The sequence below is a fragment of the Mirounga leonina genome, unplaced genomic scaffold (genome assembly GCF_011800145.1).
Source record: "Mirounga leonina isolate KUSES-001 unplaced genomic scaffold, KU_Mleo_1.0 Mir_101529, whole genome shotgun sequence".
NCBI classification, from domain to species: Eukaryota; Metazoa; Chordata; class Mammalia; order Carnivora; family Phocidae; genus Mirounga; species Mirounga leonina.
This window is the reverse complement of record NW_023270143.1, coordinates 1,838,057-1,858,400: the sequence shown is the minus strand read 5'-3', so window position 1 is coordinate 1,858,400 and position 20,344 is coordinate 1,838,057. Positions and strand designations below refer to the sequence as shown.

Here is a 20,344-nt window from a genome sequence, read left to right as displayed (position 1 = left end):
TCTATCTTGATCTATTCCAGTTCTGAGTGAACTGGATGGTAGGGATTATATCTCACACCTCTCCAATGGTGTATAAAGTGGGTCTGGTTTGCTGTGGCACTTTGAACAAGATTTTCACCTTCTCTGGGCTTCAATAACCTCCTTACTAAAATGGAAATTGAAGTCCCTGGCCTACTTCCTTCAGAGGGCTGTCTCAAGATGAAGAGGAGTAGAACAGGAACCAAATCTCTGGAGATGTTTCAGGACTTCCATGCTCTCTCTGAGATTAGTGATCCTGTTTTTTTTCTGTAGCCTCTGCGGGTAATACCACCCACAGACCTCCAGCTGCTCTTCTCCTGGAGTGACTATGGTCTGTAGAGAGCCACTCCTAGGTAGGATGCAGTGAGTCTTGGGCCCCAGGCATGGGGCTGAATATAGTGGGGGGATAGTGAGCCAGGGCAGTGGCTATAAAGGAAGTGGTACCTAGGCTGCTGCCACAGAAGGCCTAATACTCATGTATCAGCACATAAACTATAAGCATGTGGCCAATCTCCCCTGTACACCCTTGTCCCCCACAAATGCATTTATACCCACACACTCCCAAGAATTACTAATAGAGATACCCCATTTGTGATTTTGTAACCCATGAGTATGGTCTTAATAATGCTTTTAATAGAATTCTTCTATGCACCCCACACTTTGGGAAGATGGTCAGGATCTGTGGGCCTCAGGAAGTCACACTCTGTGCTTTTTCTCCCTAGAGTTAACCCCATTTTAGAATTTGTGGTTCAGATCTTGGTCTTGAGTGAGTCTCAGATACTGAGTGAACTCTTTTTCTGCAACCAGTTAATTGGACTTTTTCGGGGTAGGGGACTTCATTCTTTTGTTTATTCTATTCTACCCCATTCAAGGTTGAGAAACTTTCTAGATACCACCTTCTACTTTCAGACCTAGTTAGTTTGCCCACCCAGTTCCCTGCATAGATCTCAGTTATAATATTTAACTTTCTGAATGGGGAATTATTTGTCTATATGTTCATCTCATTTAGGGCAGAGAGATAGATTGTACAAATAACTCATTGAGCAAGTGTCTCCTCTTTGCCAGCACCTGAGCTGGACACTGGAAACACTGATCTCAGATAATTGCGGTCTAGTCCCCATTCTCAAGGAACTCACAGTCTAGTAAGGAAGTACACCAGTAAAAACTGGTGGATACTTGCTCAGATAAATGGAATCACATAGACAATATGAAAACTGAAGATAATGCCTGTCCCAGGTTACAGGGAAAGTTTCCCAGAGGAGGCAACATTGAACCAGTTCTTGAAGAGTGAGTCAGATTTCATTGAGAATGGAAGGAAAGAGAAGGCATTTCAGGTAGAGCAAAGGTCCAGAGGTAAAAAAAGTATATGTTATGTTTGGGGACTCAGTGAGTCAGCCAGTGCAGTTTAAGCATGGGGGTCTAAAGAGAGACATGGCTAGAGAATTAGGTTGGGGTTTGATTTAGAACAGCCATTCTGAGACCTTTCCATAAAGCTTGTTTAGTTCTAGTTCTCCTGCTTCTAGGATCAAAGTTGGTAACAGAGGTAAACAAACAAAAAAACCCAGATAAACACACACATAACTACAAAAGCAAAATAAAACAACACAACAATAACAACAACAAACAACCAGCTAGCTAGTTCCAGTTCCAGGCAATTTTAACTTGGGTTTTCAAGCCTGGACCCCAGGCTTACCCTTTCAGACCTTGCCAATAGCTTGCTAGCCTCCTATCTCAGATTTCCTGTGGCTAAAATTATCTCTCTGCCTCTTGGCAGGGTCATGAGGACAAAACTATAAACATAGAAGGGGGTTCATGTGACTGGCTCAATTACCTTGGACAAGCTACTTCCCCTCCCTAGACCTTAGTTACCCTAAGAAACTAGTGAGAATGTTTGTAAGGAGCAACTAGGATATGGAATATGTTGTTACTTTGTGGGCAATAGAAAACTTACATGTAAAGGGTTATTATTAAGATTATTAGCATTGTAAATCAAAGTGAGATATTACCTTAGATCTATCAAAATGGATAAAATAAAAAACACAAGAAATAACTAGTATTGGCAAGGATGTGGGGGAAAAAAAGGAACCTTCATACACTGTTAGTGGGAATGCAAATTGATGGGACCTCTGTGAAAAACAGTATGGAGGTTCCTCAAAAAATTAAAAATAGAAATAGAAATACCATATGATCCAGCAATTCCACTACTGAGTATTTACCCAAAGAAAATTAAAATACTAACTCAAATGCACCCCTATGTTTATTGCAGCCTTATTTACAAAGCTAAGGTGCAGCCCAGGTGTCTATCAATAGATGAATGGATCTGATACATATATAGAGATACAGATACACACACACACACACACACACTATACACACATACACACACACCCCTACACATATAATGGAATACTACTCAGGCATAAGAGGCATAAAGAGAAGGAGATCTTGCCATTTGCAATGACATAGATGGAGCTAGAGAGTATTATGATAAGTGAAGTAAGTCAGAGAAAGACAAATATGTGATTTCACTCATTTGTGGAATTTAAGAAGCAAACAATGAAGAATAAAGACAACACACTCTTAAACACGAGAACAAACTGGTGGTTGCAGGGCGGGGTTGATGAGGGGAGGGGTAGAATAGATAGAGGGGATTAAAAGTACACTTATCTAGATGAGTACTGAGAAATGCATAGAATTATTGAATTATTATACTGTACACCTGAAACTAATATAACACTGTATGTTAATTATACTTCAATTAAAAAAGTAACACAAAAATATACAAAATGCAATATTGCAGTGTCAGAAAAAGAAAAAAAAACAACTCAGTAGCTGGCAAAGCCAATGCTGAGGAAAAATAAAATATTAGCATTGGCAGAGTAATACTTATTAGGAGACTTATTAGGATTAAGAGAGTTGTATCTCTTGCAAAGTCTAGTTCTAAAACTCTAAAGGTTCTGAGATAATTTGGAATACCACATTCTTAAGTCAAGCTAAATTGATCAATTAACAGAAAAAGCCTTGGACTGGGAAAAACCAGGTCCTCAGTGTTCTGACTTGGGTACTTGTTTGCTATAGGGCCTTAGGAAAATACTTCCCCTCTCTAGGCCTCCATTTTACCAGAGACGGTCAGGTGAAATGATTTCTAGGGCCTTCTGTATCACAAAACCAAAAAAGTAAAAGTAAATTTACCTTTCTAATTGATTGGCAGGAGCTCTTTATGATAAATATTAACCCTTTGTTATATGTTATAAATTCCCCTATTGTTTCTTGTATACCCAGCATTACATTAGAAGTTTCAGATTAGCCAAAGAGGTGATTGATCATTTACTTCACAAAGGGAATAGGTGTTAACTAGTGTATTTTGAACATTTCCCAGGTTGCTTTATGTGTATCAACACGTTGAGTTTTCAACAACTTTAAGTGGGTAGATACTCTTACCAGATGAAAAAACTGAGGCACTGTGAATTTAAGTTTTCTGCCCAGGATCTCATAATGGGGGAAGAGGTGGGATTCCATTCAGGTAGTATGGCTCCCCAGCCCATTTCTGTTAACCACTGTGATTCACTGCCTCAGTAAATTCATTTAGATGGGCAGGCTCCAAAATGTATTGAAGGTTTGGATTGATTTATACACAACTAGAGGGAATATAACCTTTGTATAGACTAGGATACTGAGAATAAACTTTTAGGGAACTTCTTAAAAGGCAAAGTGCAGCCAAGAACATTGGAGGAAAGGGATTAGAGATTTCTATACCCAAAAGCTTGTTCCTGTGTAGCCTAGTTCAATGGAAGAAAGTTGAGATTCCTTGTAGCCAATCATTGGAGGTTCATCAGGGGGTGGGAATGTTGCAAAAGAATGAAGTAAGAGTACACTTGGACATATTCCAGGTACGCTGTGTCATTACATGAGCTCTTCCCCCCAGGGGAAGGTAAAGTAGACACATCTGGGTGGGATGGCTCTGTCCTATGGACTTGTCCTACTTTGAGGTCATTGCTCCCTGCTCCCCACACTCAGCCTGCTGCAGCCTTCACCCTAAGCCTCCATCTCCTCAACTTGGTATGAAGAACTGTAGTCAGATCATGAGGCCTTTCTTCTTAGGGCACCTAATGGCAGCTGGCAGCCATGTGTGCAGTGCTTACTATCTCTCCCCACAGAAATGGCTACATTTACTTCTCTTTCCAAGGTGTCAGGTTTACTCTAATTTATTTAGCCTTGGCTGGGGAGAACATAAAGATGATCAGATGGTGCCCATCTCTCCCAAGAGTGACCCCAAGCAGCACATTTTAGGAGGGAGAGGCCCTGTGGTAGGAAAGGCAGCAGAATTCAGGGGAAGACAACCGTCGCAATAACATTTTGGGTGGGGGGAAACAGTGAGACAATGAACCTTCCACTTCCACTTCTGGTTTTTGATTGCTAGCTCAAAAGTACATTTTTCAGTAGGGATTTTGTTTGTACTTGAGAACCTTGAATTTCTGATGTGGATCTCTCTTTCTGGGTTAGAACTTGACATTATACTTGGGCCCTTTTTTTTTTTTTTCAAAGCTGTGAAAGCGGCTGAGACCTGCCTCCATCACCTTTACCTTTTCCACCCCACACAGGATATAAGCACATGATCTTTGGTCTTTTATTTGCATGTTCTACTAGTCCTGTCTTCATTGGAGGGAAGTAACTGGCCAGACCTAGGCTGTCTTGCTGGCTGCCTTCCTTGCTGGGCTCCAACTTATCTCCTATGTACACAGCCCTTGGAGTTCAGAGGCCTCTGCTGACCTCTGCCCAACCTCTCTCTCTGCACCCAAGCCCCCACTGGTATATACAGGCACAGAGGCAGGCAAGTCAGGCAAGGACTAGGAAAGAGGAGAGGGGGCTGGAGACAGGCTGCCAGAGGGCTCAGAAGCCCAGTGCACCTGCCTGTCCCAACTCTGTCCACCTGCTGCTGTGGCCACATTAACAGAAGAGACAGCTAGTAAGACAGGAAGTGAGGCCCAGTACCTTGTGGACAGTGGTGTCATTAGCTGCGACACCTAAGATGTCTCAAGAGATGGGAGAGCTCACCCAAAACAGGTTGCAGAAGATCTGGATTCCACACAGCAGTGGCAGCAGCCGGCTACAGCGGAGGAGGGGCTGTAAGTGTGATTTGCTTTCATGGGCTTCAAGGTGGTGGTGGTAGAGTGGGTGTAGAAGAAGAGCAAAGGACATGCCCCTCCCCCACATCTACCCCCAACCCATCCTGAAAGTTGGACTAGATAAGCAGCTGAATGAAGTAACTGTAGAACAACAAAAGGATAATGTCAGAAAAGATAGAGAAAGAATAAGAGAAAGAGAGAGATGAAGGACAGAGAAAGAATGAGGATTAGGTAAAGACCATCTTAGAGGGATTTTTGACTAGGCACTTTTTTTCCTTTCTCATCCAGAGCTTATTTGAAATGCTTCCTGTTTGAAATTTGACATTGCTAGTTTGGAACTGTTCAGTGCTAGCCTAGAATGTTTCATTTTGGTGACCTCAATGAAGTGTCTGGAAATTGGTCCTGTCTGATAGTGCTTGGGTGAAATAAGGTAATGGTTCCTGGCATAATTTCTCAGGGAACAGGTGCTGGATACACAACAGTACCATGCCATTGGTCAGTTTTGCTCCTCCCTTTTCTCAAGCCTCTTCTAATAAGTCTATACCTGTCTGAGTTGGGAAAGTCTGGGTGTCCTGTCTTCTGCATTGCCTTCTTGGCACACATGGACACTTTTGCTACTCTGGGAATTTGAGAGAGAAAACAGCCTCTCAGGAAGAGCCTGCTGTGTAATATTCATTTTGAAAATTTAAGAAAACAGAGACAAAGGAGAAGCAAACAAAACTTGTAAATATTTTTTTTAAAACACTGAAGTATACCATTTCCCACAGATAACAGGGGACGGTTGTAGACCAAGGTGCTTCCAGCCCAAGGATTATGGCCTGAGGAACCATGAGGTGGGCAGAGATAAGACAGCTGTGGACTGTGGGACCCAGACATTTTGAGGTCCACCTGACCAAGCTCCCACTATGCTAATGCTAGAGGAAGTCCAGGCTCAGTGCTATTGGGAGGAGAGGTAGTTGCTTAGAGAATACAGGAAGATGTAGGATATTAAATATGGTGTATAGTATGCAAGATGTAGATGGAGGAAGAAGAGGGAGAGACAGAAAAAAAAACAGCCTCCTGTTCTCTTTCCTTCTCTCCACCAGCAGTTTCACTCACTCATCTAGAGATCTAGGAGCCTGGATGAGACTGAGAATTACATCCCACCGCCATCCAGTGAACCACTTTATTTCTTTCCAAGGGGCTGTTGGATTTAGTTGACAAGCAGGCAAGCCAGTCTCTGCATACCTGGGTCCTCCAGAGTTAGGACCTTTATATTTCCGTGAACTCTGTCTTTCAGGTTGCAGAAATAATACACATAAATCACCTAATATAGTCTCTGTCACATAGAGGGTGCAAAACAAATATGTGCTCACTTTAGTTCTGAGCCTCTCTTTCCTTAGCTGCAAAACAGAACTAATAACTATTTCTCACATTGTGTTGTTGGGATGATTCAGTGATTCAGAGGTCTGGATCCAGACTGCCTAGGTTTGAATCCCAGCTCTGCCACCTCCTGCCTCTGTGACTTTGGGCATGTCTCTTTACCTCCCTGTGCTTCCATTTCTATTTCTGTAAAAATAAGTGAATAATAGTGTTGTCGTGAAGATTAGAAAATAAAATATATAAAATGCTTAGAATGTCCAGCTCATAGTAAATGCTCCATAAATGTTAATTATTATTTAAACAAGAAGGTGGGTGCGTGGTCTTTCTGCCCATCATATCCTCAGCATCAAGCTCAGAACCTGGCACACAGCAGATGTTTAATGCTCTACTTCCACTCACTCTACTACTCACCATAGGCAAGCATGGGCTCTGTGTGTACAAGACAGTCGCTCATTAGTGATTGAATTATGTCAGACTGCAGACACAATAAACTTGGTGTTTGCCAAATCCTGCCCTGGAAAATGTCTGCCTCATCTCTCTTGCTGGAGAGTCTGTTTACCACTGAAAGATCTTAATCATCCTTTGCTTGGAGCATCCTCTCTAGACCTGCCTGGTTCCAAAAAGGGCAGTGGGTGAGGAGATGAACACAATCAATGATGTTGTTCTGAGAATTAAATGCATTAACGTGTGTAAAGTGCCTGAAAAGCTGTGTATGTCCATCTGGACTTTTTTCTCATTCAGTGTTATGTTTTGTGTGCCATCTATATTATTGTTGCATGTAGTTATATTGTTTATTCTCCTTGCTGTGTAGTACTACATTTTGTGAATACCTCATGGTTTATCCATCTGTTTTTTTTTTTTTTTTTAAGATTTTGTTTATTTATTTGAGAGAGAGAGAGAGAGCAAGTGCATGAGAGAGGGAGAGATCATGGGGAGGGGGAGGGGCAGAGGGAGAAGCAGACACCCCACTGAGCAGGGAGCATGATGCAGGACTCCATCCCAGATCCCTGGGATCATGACCTGAGCCGAAGGCAGCCGCTTAACTGACTGAGCCACCCAGGCACCCCTTTCCATCTAACTGTTGATGCACATTTAGGTAGTTTCTAGTTTTTGGTTATGAACAATACTGCAGTAAAATTTTTTGTCTGCATAAATTTTGGAATTAGCTTTTCAAGTTACACACATACACACAGAATTCTGGGATTTTGATTGGAATTACATTCAATCTGTAGATCAATTTAAGATCAAATTAAGATCAATCTCTGTGACATTGAGTCTTCTGTAAACACAGTATGTCTCTCCATCTATTTAAAACCTTTTCATGTTATTCAAGTGAAGTTTATAATGTGAAGGGGCTTGCACATCATTATAAGAAATTCCTTTATTTCTTGTTGCTATTGTAAACAATACCTTTTTAGAAAATTACATTTTCTAGCAGTTTATTGGTAATGTATATGAATATAATTGTAGTTTTTGTATATTGCATTTGTAACTAGAAAACCTGATAAACTTTCTTATTAATTTTGATAATTTATATGTAAATGACAATTCTCTTTTTTCACCTCCCATCTTTATATTTTTGTATCTCTTTTTCTTATATTACTGCGCTCCTGGGACCACTCATCTCCAACAAAAACACACCATTTTAAGTACATTGTTGAATAGAAATGTTAATAGTGTGCATTGTTATGTTGATCCTAATTTTAAAGGGAATGTTCTTAAAGTTTCACCACTGAGTAAATTTGCAGTAGTTTTTTGTAGATTTCACTTAATAGGTTAAAGAAGTTCCAGGTGCCTGGGTGGCTCAGTTGGTTAAGCGTCTGCCTTCGGCTCCGGTCAGGATCTCAGGGTCCTGGGATTGAGTCCCACATCGGGGCTCCCTGCTCGGCAGGGAGTCTGCTTCTCCCTCTCCCTCTGCCTGCCTCTCCCCCTGCTCTTTCTCAATCTGTCTCTCTCTCTGTCAAATAATAAATAAAATCCCTCTAAAAAAAAAAAAAAAAAGAAAGTTCCAGTTTATTCTTAGTTTGCCAGTAGGATTTTTTAAATGAGTAAACTTTGAAATTTATTAAATGTATTTTCTCTATTTCTTGAGATGACATGTTAATTTTCTATTTTAATTTGTTAATGTGAATTACATTGGAGATATTTCTTGTGTTGAACTAATCTTGCAGTCCTAGGATAAATAAAAACTGCTGGATTTAGTTCATTAATATTTTATTTAGGAATTTGGTATTTTGTTCATGAATGAGCTTGGTTCCTAATTTTACCATGGTTCTCGTGTTTCTCTATTTGATTTTAGTGGCATAAAATGAAGTGGGAATGATTTCCTTTCATTCTGTTTTCTGACAGAGGTTATATAAGGTGGCACGACTTCCAAATAAAAACATCTGAGCCTACTATCTTCTTTGTAAGAAAAATTTTAACTGATACAATCTTTTAAATAGTTATAGAATCATTCCAGTTTGCTATTTCTACTTGTTAATATTAAGTTATGGTTTTCTAGGAATTTTTCTATCTCAGATCACTTTTTAAATGTATTTGCTTGAAGTTCTTATATTCAGATTTTTAAATGTTGCATTTGCAGTTATGTCCTCTCTTTTGCTCTAATATTGTTTATTGGTATCTTCTCGTTTTCCTCTTGATCAGTCTTGCCAGAAGTTTGTCACTTTTATAAGTTTTTAAAAATAATCAACTTTTGGCTTTTTACATTTCTGTTATATCTTTGTTTTCTATTTAACTGTTTTTCTTACCATTATTCTATTTCTTTCACTTTCTTTTGATTTTTCTTTTTAACTTCTGCTCATTAATTTTCAGACTTTCCGGTTTTTGAGTATAAGCATCTGATGCTATAATTTACCTACTAAATAGAGGTGATAAAAAAATAGGACTGATACAAACAGCGAAAGACATGTATCATATGACCTCACTGATATGAGGAATTCTTAATCTCAGGAAATAAACTGAGGGTTGCTGGAGTGGGGGGTGGGGTGGGAGGGATGGGGGGACTGGGTGATAGACACTGGGGAGGGTATGTGCTCTGGTAAGCACTGTGAATTGTGCAAGACTGTTGAATCTCAGATCTGTACCTCTGAAACAAATAATGCAATATATGTTAAGAAAAAAAAAAGAAGGTAGCAGGAGGGGAAGAATGAAGGGGGGGAAATCGGAGGGGTAGATGAACCATGAGAGACGATGGACTCTGAAAAACAAACTGAGGGTTCTAGAGGGGAGGGGGGTGGGAGGATGGGTTAGCCTGGTGATGGGTATTGAGGAGGGCACGTTCTGCATGGAGCACTGGGTGTTATGCACAAACAATGAATCATGGAACACTACATCTAAAAGTAATGATGTAATGTATGGGGATTAACATAACAATAAAAATTTAAAAAAATAGAAAGTTATGTTTTTGGGAAAAAAAATAGGACTGATATTCCTCAGATGCATAATTGTATGGACATAAGGATTTTCTTAAATATTTCCAGATTATTTGGTAAATAATCACTGTTCCCAGCTTTCTTAGTTTCCCCACCACTTACTCCTTGCCCTGGGCACCTCAGCCCTTTACTCAGGACTGTGGGGACCTATTAATCTCCATTTAGCAACTAAAGGGTTAATGCCTGACACAGCAGGAAGTCTCCAGGAATTTGGTGCCAGTCCATTGGCCAGCTTCTTGACAGATCAGTGCCCTTGCCATTTCCATTTTGATTACATTCTTGTCAGGGAACAAGCTTCCTGTGATTTCAGTTCTTTGAAACCTATTTAGATTTGCCTTATGGACCAACAAAAGGTCATTTTTAGTAAACATTCCATAAGCACTTGAAAAAATACACATTTTATAGTTGGGTTTAGTGTAGTATATACTTCAATTAAGTCATGTTTGTTAATCTAGCTCAAATGTTCTACATTCTTCTGGGGTGTTGTCTACTTGTTGATATGAAAAATTTGTTACTGTCTCCTTATAACTATGTCAATTTTGATGCTTTGTAAATAATTATTAAAAATTTACAACTGTTATATCCTCCTGGTGAATTTAATACTTTATCAATGTGTAAGGAAATTATTTCTGGTAATTTAGTATCTTTGGCATTTTGCCCTAAAATAAAAATATTTTTCTGATATTATTACTTTTATTTAGCTTAATATTTGCTTGGTATAACTTTTCCTATGCTTTCTAAAAAATTGTTTTTGATAGAGATATAATTCACATAATGTGAAATAAACCATTTTAAAATATACAGTGGTTTTTTTATTATATTCACATGGTTGTATACCATCACCAGTAATTCCAGAACATTTTCATCAGCCTCAAAAGAGACCCTATACCCTTTAGAGTCATTCCAGATCCCCTTTCCCCTCAGCCCCTGGCAAACACTAATCTGTTTATTGTCTCTATAGATTTGCCTGTTCTGGACATTTCATACAAATGGAATCATACAATATGTAGCCTTTTGTACCTGCCTGTTCTCATTGGGCAAAATGTGTGCAAGGCTAATCCATGTTGTATCATGTGTAGGTACTTCTTTTTATAACTGAATGATATTCTACTGTATGGCTATACCACATTTGTTTACTCATAAATTGATGGACATTTGGGCTGGTTCCACTTTTGGCAATTATGAATAATGCTGCCATGAACATTGTTGTACAAGTTTTTGTGTGGACATATGTTTTCATTTCTCTTGGATATATACCTAGGAGCAGAATTGCTGAGTCATCTGATAACTCAATCTATGATGCTTTAAGGAACTGTCAAACTGTTTTTCAAAGTGGCCAAACTGTTTTTCAAAGTTTTACATCCCCAAAAGCAACATATGAGGGTTCTAATTTCTCTGTATCTTCACTAACACTTGTTATTGTCCATTTTTTATAATACCCATCTTAAGTGAATATGAAATGATATCTCATGATGCTCATTTGCATTTCACTAATAACTATGATGTTGAACATCTTTTCATAAACTTATTGGCTATTTGTATATATTCTTTGGAGAAATATCTATTCAAATGCTTTGCCTATTTTTAAATTGGATTATTTGTCTTTTTAAAAATATTTATTTATTTATTTGAGAGAGAAAGTGAGCGGGTGGGAGGGGCAGAGGGAGAGAGAGAGAGAAACTTTAGCAGACTCTGCACTCAGTGCAGAGCCCGATATGGGGCTTGATCTCACAACCCTGAGATCATGACCCTGAGATCATGACCTGAGCTGAAACCAAGAATCAGACACTTAACTGACTATGCCATCCAGGTGCCCCAAGGGTTGTCTTTTTGTTAAGGTTGATTTGTATGAGTTGTTCATATATTCTGAAAATTAGACTCTTACCAGATATATGATTTGCAAATATTTATTCCCATTCTGAGCTGCTTTTTCACTTTCTTAATAGTACCTTCTGAAGCAAAAAAAAAAAAAAAATTAATTTTGATAATGTCTAATTATTTATTTTGTCATTTCTTGCTTGTGCTTTAAGTATCAGATCCCAGAAACCAATGTCTAATCCAAAGTTATTTGTTTTTTTTTTCAGTTTTTATTTAAATTCCAGTTAATTAACATACAGTGTCATATTAGTTTCAGATGTACAATATAGTAATTCAACACTTACATACCTCACCCTGTGCTCATCACAACTAGTGCACTTCTTAATCTCCATCACCTATTTCACCCATCCCTCCAGCCTCCTCCACTCTGGTAACCATCAGATTGTTCTCTATAATTAAGAATCTGCTTCTTGTTTTGTCTCTCTCTCTTATTGTTTTTCTTTTGCTTGTTTTGTTATTTAAATTCCACATGTGAATGAAATCATATGGTATTAGTCTTTCTATGACTGACTTATTTTTCTTAGCAGTGTGTTCTTTAGTTCCATCCACATCATTGCAAATGGCAAGATTTTATTCATTTTTATGCCTGAATAATATTCTCTTATATATATATAACACATTTTCATTATCCATTCATCAATCAATGGATAATTCTGTTGCTTTCATACCATGGGTATTGTAATAATGCTGCTATAAACATAGGAGTTTATGTATCCCTTTGAATTAGTGCTCTTATATTCTTTGGTTAAATACCCACTAGCTCCATTACTGGATCACAAGGTAGTTCCATTGTTAACTTTTGGAGGAATCTCCATACTGTCTCCACAGTGGCTGCACCAGTTTGCATTCCCACAAACAGTGCAAGAGGATTTCTTTTTCTTCACATCCTTTTGAACACATGATGTTTCTTGTGTTGTTGATTTTAGCCATGCTGACAGGTATGAGGTGATATCTTACTGTAGTTTTGATTTGCATTTCCTGATGGTAAGTGATGATGAACATCTTTTCATGTATCTCTTGACCATGTTTGGTAGAATTCACCTGTGAAGCCATCTGGTCCTGGACTTTTGTTTGTTTGGAGTTTCTTAATTACTGATTCAATTTCTATGCTGGTTATTGTTCTGTTCAAGTTTTCTATTTCTTCCTGTTTCAGTTGTGGTAGTTTATATATTTCTAGGAACTTATCATTTCCTCTAGTTTGTCCAATTTTTGGCATCTAGTTTTTTTCATAATATTCTCTAATGATTATTTGTATTTCTGTGGTATTGGTTGTTAGTTCTCTCTCATTTGTGAGTTTATTTGAACCCTTCCTCCTTTTTACTTGACAAGACTGGCTAGAGGTTTATCAACTTTATTGATTTTTTTCGAAGAAACATCTTCTGGTTTCATTGATGTTTCCTTTTTAAAAAATTTTATATATCATTTATTTTTTATTTAAATTCAATTAGCCAACTTAGTTGTTAGTTATAGATGTAGTGTTCAATAATTTATCAGTTTCATATAACACCCAGTGCTCATCACATCACATGCCCTCCTTAATGCCCATCACCCAATCACCCCATCCCCCCACCCACCTCCCCTCCAGCAACCCTCAGTTTGTTTCCTACAGCTAGGAGTCTTTCATGGTTTTTCTCCCTCTCTGATGACTTCCCATTCAGTTTTCCCTCGCTTCTTCTATGATCCTCTGTGCTGTTTCTTATATTCCACATATGAGTAAAACTGTAAGATAATTGCCTTTTTCTGGTTGACTTACTTTGCTCAGCATAGTACCCTCCAGTTCCACCCATGTTGATGTAAATGATAAGTATTAATCCTTTCTGTGTCTTTGGGGTAAATACTCAGTAGTGCAATTGCTGGGTCATAGCTATTTTAAAATAAAATTTAAAAAAATTAAAAGCAAAAAAAAAAAGAATTACTTATCTTCATAGCAAGTTTTTTGTTTATTCAATCACTTTACTTGTTATAGATCAAATCAGGTTTCTTTTTGAGTCAGTTTTGGAGTTTGTATCACTGTCATAATTTGTCCATTTCATCTAAGTCATCTATTGTGTTGGTATAGAGCTGCTCATGGTATTCCCTTATAATTCTTTTTTTATTTCTGTAGGGTCAATAGTAATAACCCCTCCTTCATTCCTGAATTTCTTAATTTGAGGGCTTTTTGTTGTTGCTGTAGTTAACCTAGTTAAAGGTTTGTTGTGTTTGTTAATTTTCAAAGAACCAACTTTTGGTTTTGTTGATTTTCTCTAATGCTTTCTTATTCTCTGTTTATTATATTCTTCCTCCTGGTTCACATATTTTTGAATTTCCCAAAGTGCTCTCTGATATTAATTTCTAATTTCACACCCTTGTGATTAGAGAACATACTTTATATGAATGGAATCCTTTTAAATTTACAGAAGCTTGTTTTATGGCTTAGAATATGATCTATCCTGGAGAATGTTCAATGTGCACTTAAGAAGAATGTGTATTCTGCTGTTTTTGGGTGAAATGTTTTTAAAGATGTCTGATAGGACTCTTTTGTGCATAGTGTTGTGCAAGTCTTCTGTTTCTCTATTGATTTCATGTGTAGTTATTCTATTCATTATTGAAAGTGGAGTATTAAAGTCTCTAGCCTTTATCATTGAATTTCTTCCTTCAGTTCTGTCAGTTTTTGCTCCAACTATTTAGGGCTCTGTTCTTAAGGTTATATATTTATAATGATTATATATTCTTTAAGAATTGACCCTTTTGGGGCGCCTGGGTGGCTCAGTTGGTTAAGCGACTGCCTTCGGCTCAGGTCATGATCCTGGAGTCCCAGGATCGAGTCCTGCATCGGGCTCCCTGCTTGGCAGGGAGTCTGCTTCTCCCTCTGACCTTCCTCCCTCTCATGCCCTCTCTCATTCTCTCTCTCAAATAAATAAATAAAATCTTAAAAAAAAAAAAAGAATTGACCCTTTTGTCCTTATAAAGTGTCCTTACATATCTTTAGCAATGTTTTTAAACATCTACTTCATCTGACATTAGTATAGGCACTCCAACTTCCTTCTGGTTGCAGTTTGTATGATGTATATTTTTTACTTTCTTTTTTTAAAAATTTTATTATGTTATGTTAGTCACCATACAATACATCATTAGATTTTGATGTGGTGATCCACAATCCATTGTTTTCATATAACACCAAGTGCTCCATGCAGTACCTGCCCTCCTTAATACCCATCACTGGGCTAACAAATCCCCCCTCCCCCCTCCCCTCTAAAACCCTGTTTTTTTTCTCAGAGTCCATAGTCTCTCATGGTTCATCTCTCCCTCAGATTCCCCCCCCTTCATTTTTCCCTTCCTTCTCCTAATGTCCTCCATGCTATTCCTTACGTTCCACCATTAAGTGAAACCATATGTTAATTGACTTTCTCTGCTTGACTTATTTCACTTAGCATAATCTCCTCCAGACCCATCCATGTTGATGTAAAAGTTGGGTATTCATCCTTTCTATTGGCTGAGTAATATTCCATGGTATATGTGGACCACATCTTCTTTATCCATTCATCTGTTGAAGGGCATCTCGGGTCTTTCAACGGTTTGGCTATAGCGGACATTGCTGCTATGAACATTGGGGTGCATATGGCCCTTCTTTTCACTACATCTGTGTCTTTGGGGTCAATACCCAGGAGTGCAATTGCTGGGTCGTAGGGTAGCTCTATTTTTAAATTTTTGAGGAACATCCACACTGTTTCCCAAAGTGGCTGTACCCACTTGCATTCCCACCAACAGTGTAAGAGGGTTCCCCTTCCTCCACAACCTCTCCAACATTTGTTGTTTTCTTACCTTGTCCATTTTTGCCATTCTAACTGGTTTAAGGTGGTATCACAATGTGGTTTTGATTTGAATTTCCCTGATGGCTAATGATGATGAACATTTTTTCATGTGTCTGTTAGCCATTTGTATGTCTTCTTCGGAGAAGTGTCTGTTCATATCTTCTGCCCATTTTGTGACTTGATTATTTGTTCTTTGGGTATTAAGTTTGAGAAGTTCTTTATAGATCTTGGATACCAGCCCTTTATCTGTAGTGTCATTTGCAAATATCTCCTCCCATTCTGTGGGTTGCCTCTTTGTTTTTTGACCGTTTCCTTTGCTGTGCAGAAGCTTTTGATCTTGATGAAGTCCCAAAAGTTCATTTTTGCTTTTGTTTCACTAGCTTTTGGAGATGTATCTTGAAAGAAGTTGCTGTGGCCAATGTCAAAGAGGTTACTGCCTATGTTCTCCTCTAGGATTTTGATGGATTCCTGTCTCACATTGAGGTCTTTCATCCATTTTGAGTTTATCTTTGTGTATGGTGTTAGAGAATGGTCGAGTTTCATTCTTCTGCATGTGGCTGTCCAATTTTCCAAAACCATTTATTGAAGAGTCTTTTTCCATTGCATGTTTTTCCCTGCTTTGTCGAAGATTAGTTGACCATAGAGTTGAGGGGCCATATCTGGGCTCTCTGTTCTGTTCCATTGTTCTATGTATCTGTTTTTGTGCCAGTACCATGCTATCTTGGTGATCACTGCTTTATAATATAGCTTGAAATCAGGCAACGTGATGCCCCCAGCTTTGTTTTTCTTTTTCAACATTTCCTTGGCGATTCAGGGTCTTTTCTGATTCCATACAAATTTTAGGATTGTTTGTTCCAGCACTTTGAAAAATGTCATTGGAATTTTGACCGGGATGGCATTGAAGGTATAGATTGTTTTGGTAGCATAGACATTTTAACAATGTTTATTCTTCTGATCCATGCGCATGGAATATCTTTCCATCTTTTTGTGTCTTCTTCAATTTCTTTCATGAGTGTTCTGTAGTTCCTAGAGTATAGATCCTTTACCTCTTTGGTTAGGTTTATTCCGAGGTATCTTACGGTTTTTGGTGCTATTGTAAATGGAATCATTTCTCTAATTTCTCTTTCTACAGTTGCATTGTTATTGTATAAGAAAGCAACTGATTTCTGTGCATTGACTTTTTTTTTACTTTTTTATTGTTATGTTAATCACCATACATTACATCATTAGTTTTAGATGTAGTGTTCCATGATTCATTGTTTGTGCACGACACCCAGTGCTCCATACAGAACGTGCCCCCTTTAATACCCATCACCAGGCTAACCCATCCTCCCACCCCCCTCCCCTCTAGAACCCTCAGTTTGTTTTTCAGAGTCCATCGTCTGTCATGGTTCGTCTCCCCCTCTGATTTCCCCCCTTCATTCTTGCCCTCCTGCTATCTTCTTTTTTTTTTTTCTTAACATATATTGCATTACTTATTTCAGAGGTACAGATCTGAGATTCAACAGTCTTGAACAATTCACAGCACTTATCAGAGCACATACCCTCCCCACTGTCTATCACCCAGCCACCCCATCCCTCCCACCCCACCCCCCACTCCTGCAACCCTCAGTATATTTCCTGAGATTAAGAATTCCTCGTATCAGTGAGGTCATATGATACATGTCTTTCTCTGTTTGACTTATTTCACTCAGCATAATACCCTCCAGTTCCATCCACATCGTTGCAAATGGCAAGATCTCATTCCTTTTGATGGCTGCATAATATTCCATTGTATATATATACCACATCTTCTTTATCCATTCATCTGTCGATGGACATCTTGGCTCTTTCCACAGTTTGGCTATTCTGGACATCGGGGTCCATGTACCCCTTCGGATCCCTACATTTGTATCTTTGGGGTAAATACCCAGGAGTGCAATTGCTGGGTCTTAGGGTGGCTCTATTTTCAACTTTTTGAGGAACATCCATACTGTTTTCCAGAGTGGCTGCACCAGCTTGCATTCCCACCAACAGTGTAGGAGGGTTCCCCTTTCTCCACATCCCCGCCAACATCTGTTGTTTCCTGACTTGTTGATTTTAGCCATTCTGACTGGTGTGAGGTGGTATCTCATTGAGGTTTTTGATTTGGATTTCCCTGATGCCGAGTGATGTTGAGCACTTTTTCATGTCTGTTGGCCATTTGGATGTCTTCTTTGGAAAAATGTCTGTTCATGTCTTCTGCCCATTTCTTGATTGGATTATTTTTTCTTTGGGTGTTCAGTTTGATAAGTTCTTTATAGATTTTGGATACTAGCCCTTTATCTGATATGTCATTTGCAAATATCTTCTCCCATTCTGTCAGTTCTCTTTTGGTTTTGTTGACTGTTTCTTTTGCTGTGCAAAACCTTTTTCACTTGATGAAGTCCCAATAGTTCATTTTTGCCCTTGCTTCCCTTGCCTTTGCCGATGTTTCTAGGAAGAAGTTGCTGTGGCTGAGGTCAAAGAGGTTGCTGCCTGTGTTCTCCTTTAGGATTTTGATGGACTCCTGTCTCACATTGAGGTCTTTCAACCATTTGGAGTCTATTTTTGTGTGTGGTATAAGGAAATGGTCCAGTTTCATTCTTCTGCAAGTGGCTGTCCAATTTTCCCAACACCAATTTTTGAAGAGACTGTCTTTTTTCCATTGGACATTCTTTCCCGCTTTGTCGAAGATGAATTGACCATAGATTTGAGGGTCCATTTCTGGGCTCTCTACTCTGTTCCATTGATCTATGTGTCTGTTTTTGTTCCAGTACCATACTGTCTTGATGATGACAGCTTTCTAATAGAGCTGGAAGTCCGGAATTGTGATGCCGCCAGCTTTGCTTTTCTTTTTCAACATTCCTCTGGCTATTCGGAGTCTTTTCTGGATCCATACTAATTTTAGGATTATTTGTTCCATTTCTTTGAAAAAAGTGGATGGTATTTTGATGGGGATTGCATTGAATGTGTAGATTGCTCTAGGTAGCATTGACATCTTCACAATATTTGTTCTTCCAATCCGTGAGCATGGAACCTTTTTCCATTTCTTTGTGTCTTCCTCAATTTCTTTCATGAGTATTTTATAGTTTTCTGAGTACAGATCCTTTGTCTCTTTGGTTAGATTTATTCCTAGGTATCTTATGGTTTTGGGTGCAATTGTAAATGGGATCGACTCCTTAATTTCTCTTTCTTCTGTCTTGTTGTTGGTGTATAGGAATGCCACTGATTTCTGTGCATTGATTTTATATCCTGCCACTTTACTGAATTCCTGTATGAGTTCTAGCAGTTTTGGGGTGGAGTCTTTTGGGTTTTCCACATAAAGTATCATATCATCTGCAAAGAGTGAGAGTTTGACTTCTTCTTTGCCAATTTGGATGCCTTTTATTTATTTTTGTTGTCTGATTGCTATGGCTAGGACTTCTAATACTATGTTGAATAGCAGTGGTGATAGTGGACAACCCCGCCGCATTCCTGACCTTAGGGGGAAAGCTCTCAGTTTTTCCCCATTGAGAATGATATTCGCTGTAGGTTTTTCATAGATGGCTTTTATGATATTGAGGTATGTATCCTCTATCCCTATACTCTGAAGAGTTTTGATCAAGAAAGGATGCTGTACTTTGTCAAATGCTTTTTCTGCATCTATTGAGAGGATCATATGATTCTTGTTCTTTCTTTTGTTAATGTATTGTATCATGTTGATTGATTTGTGGATGTTGAACCAACCTTGCAGCCCAGGGATAAATCCCACTTGGTCGTGGTGAATAATCCTTTTAATGTACTGTTGGATCCTATTGGCTAGTATTTTGGTGAGAATTTTTGCTTCCATGTTCATCAGGGATATTGGTCTGTAATTCTCCTTTTGATGGGGTATTTGTCTGGTTTTGGGATCAAGGTAATGCTGGCCTCATAAAATGAGTTTGGATGTTTTCCTTCCATTTCTATTTTTTGGAACAGTTTCAGAAGAATGCGTATTAATTCTTCTTTTAATGTTTGGTAGAATTCCCCTGGGAAGCCATCTGGCCCTGGGCTTTTGTTTGGTGGGAGATTTTTGATGACTGCTTCAATTTCCTTAGTGGTTATAGGTCTGTTCAGGTTTTCTATTTCTTCCTGGTTCAGTTTTGGTAGTTGATACATCTCTAGGAATGCATCCATCTCTTCCAGGTTATCTAATTTGCTGGCATAGAGTTGCTCATAATATGTTCTTATAATTTTTTGTATTTCTTTGGTGTTGGTAGTGATCTCTCATCTTTCATTCATGATTTTGTTGATTTGGGTCCTTTCTCTTTTCTTTTTGATAAGTCTGGCCACGGGTTTATCAATCTTGTTAATTCTTTCCAAGAACCAGCTCCTAGTTTCGTTGATCTGCTCTACTGTTCTTTTAGTTTCTGTTTCATTGATTTCTGCTCTGGCCTTTATTATTTCTCTTCTCCTGCTGGGTTTAGGGTTTATTTGCTGTTCTTTCTCCAGCTCCTTTAGTTGTAGGGTTAGGTTGTGTATATGAGACCTTTGTTTCTTGAGAAAGGCTTGTACTGCTGTATACTTTCCCCTTAGGACTGCCTTTGCTGCATCCCAAAGATTGTGAACAGTTGTGTTTTCATTTTCATTGGTTTCCATGAATTTTTTAAATTCTTCTTTAATTTCCTGGTTGACCCATTCATTCTTCAGTAGGATGCTCTTTAGCCTCCATGTATTTGAGTTCTTTCAGACTTTCCTCTTGCGATTGAGTTCTAGT

The 20,344-nt window shown here is 38.6% G+C and overlaps 1 protein-coding gene across 8 annotated transcripts in view; it reads left to right on the top strand.

Annotated features, from left to right (window-relative positions):
* The window catches only part of PFKFB1 (6-phosphofructo-2-kinase/fructose-2,6-biphosphatase 1), a 110,189-nt gene that overhangs the window by 621 nt on the left and 89,224 nt on the right, over nucleotides 1-20,344 (top strand). For 5 of the 8 annotated variants that reach the window (XM_034990616.1, XM_034990470.1, XM_034990394.1 and 2 more), the window contains exon 1: nucleotides 3,175-5,144. The exons of 1 other annotated variant lie outside the window; for it this stretch is intronic. In XM_034990616.1, the coding sequence (XP_034846507.1) occupies nucleotides 5,048-5,144 (97 nt within the window). In that variant the 5' untranslated portion in view covers nucleotides 3,175-5,047. Of the gene's footprint in view, nucleotides 1-3,174; nucleotides 5,145-20,344 lie in introns of those variants that run through there. 2 more of the 8 variants (XM_034990259.1, XM_034990322.1) reach the window with 2 other exon arrangements.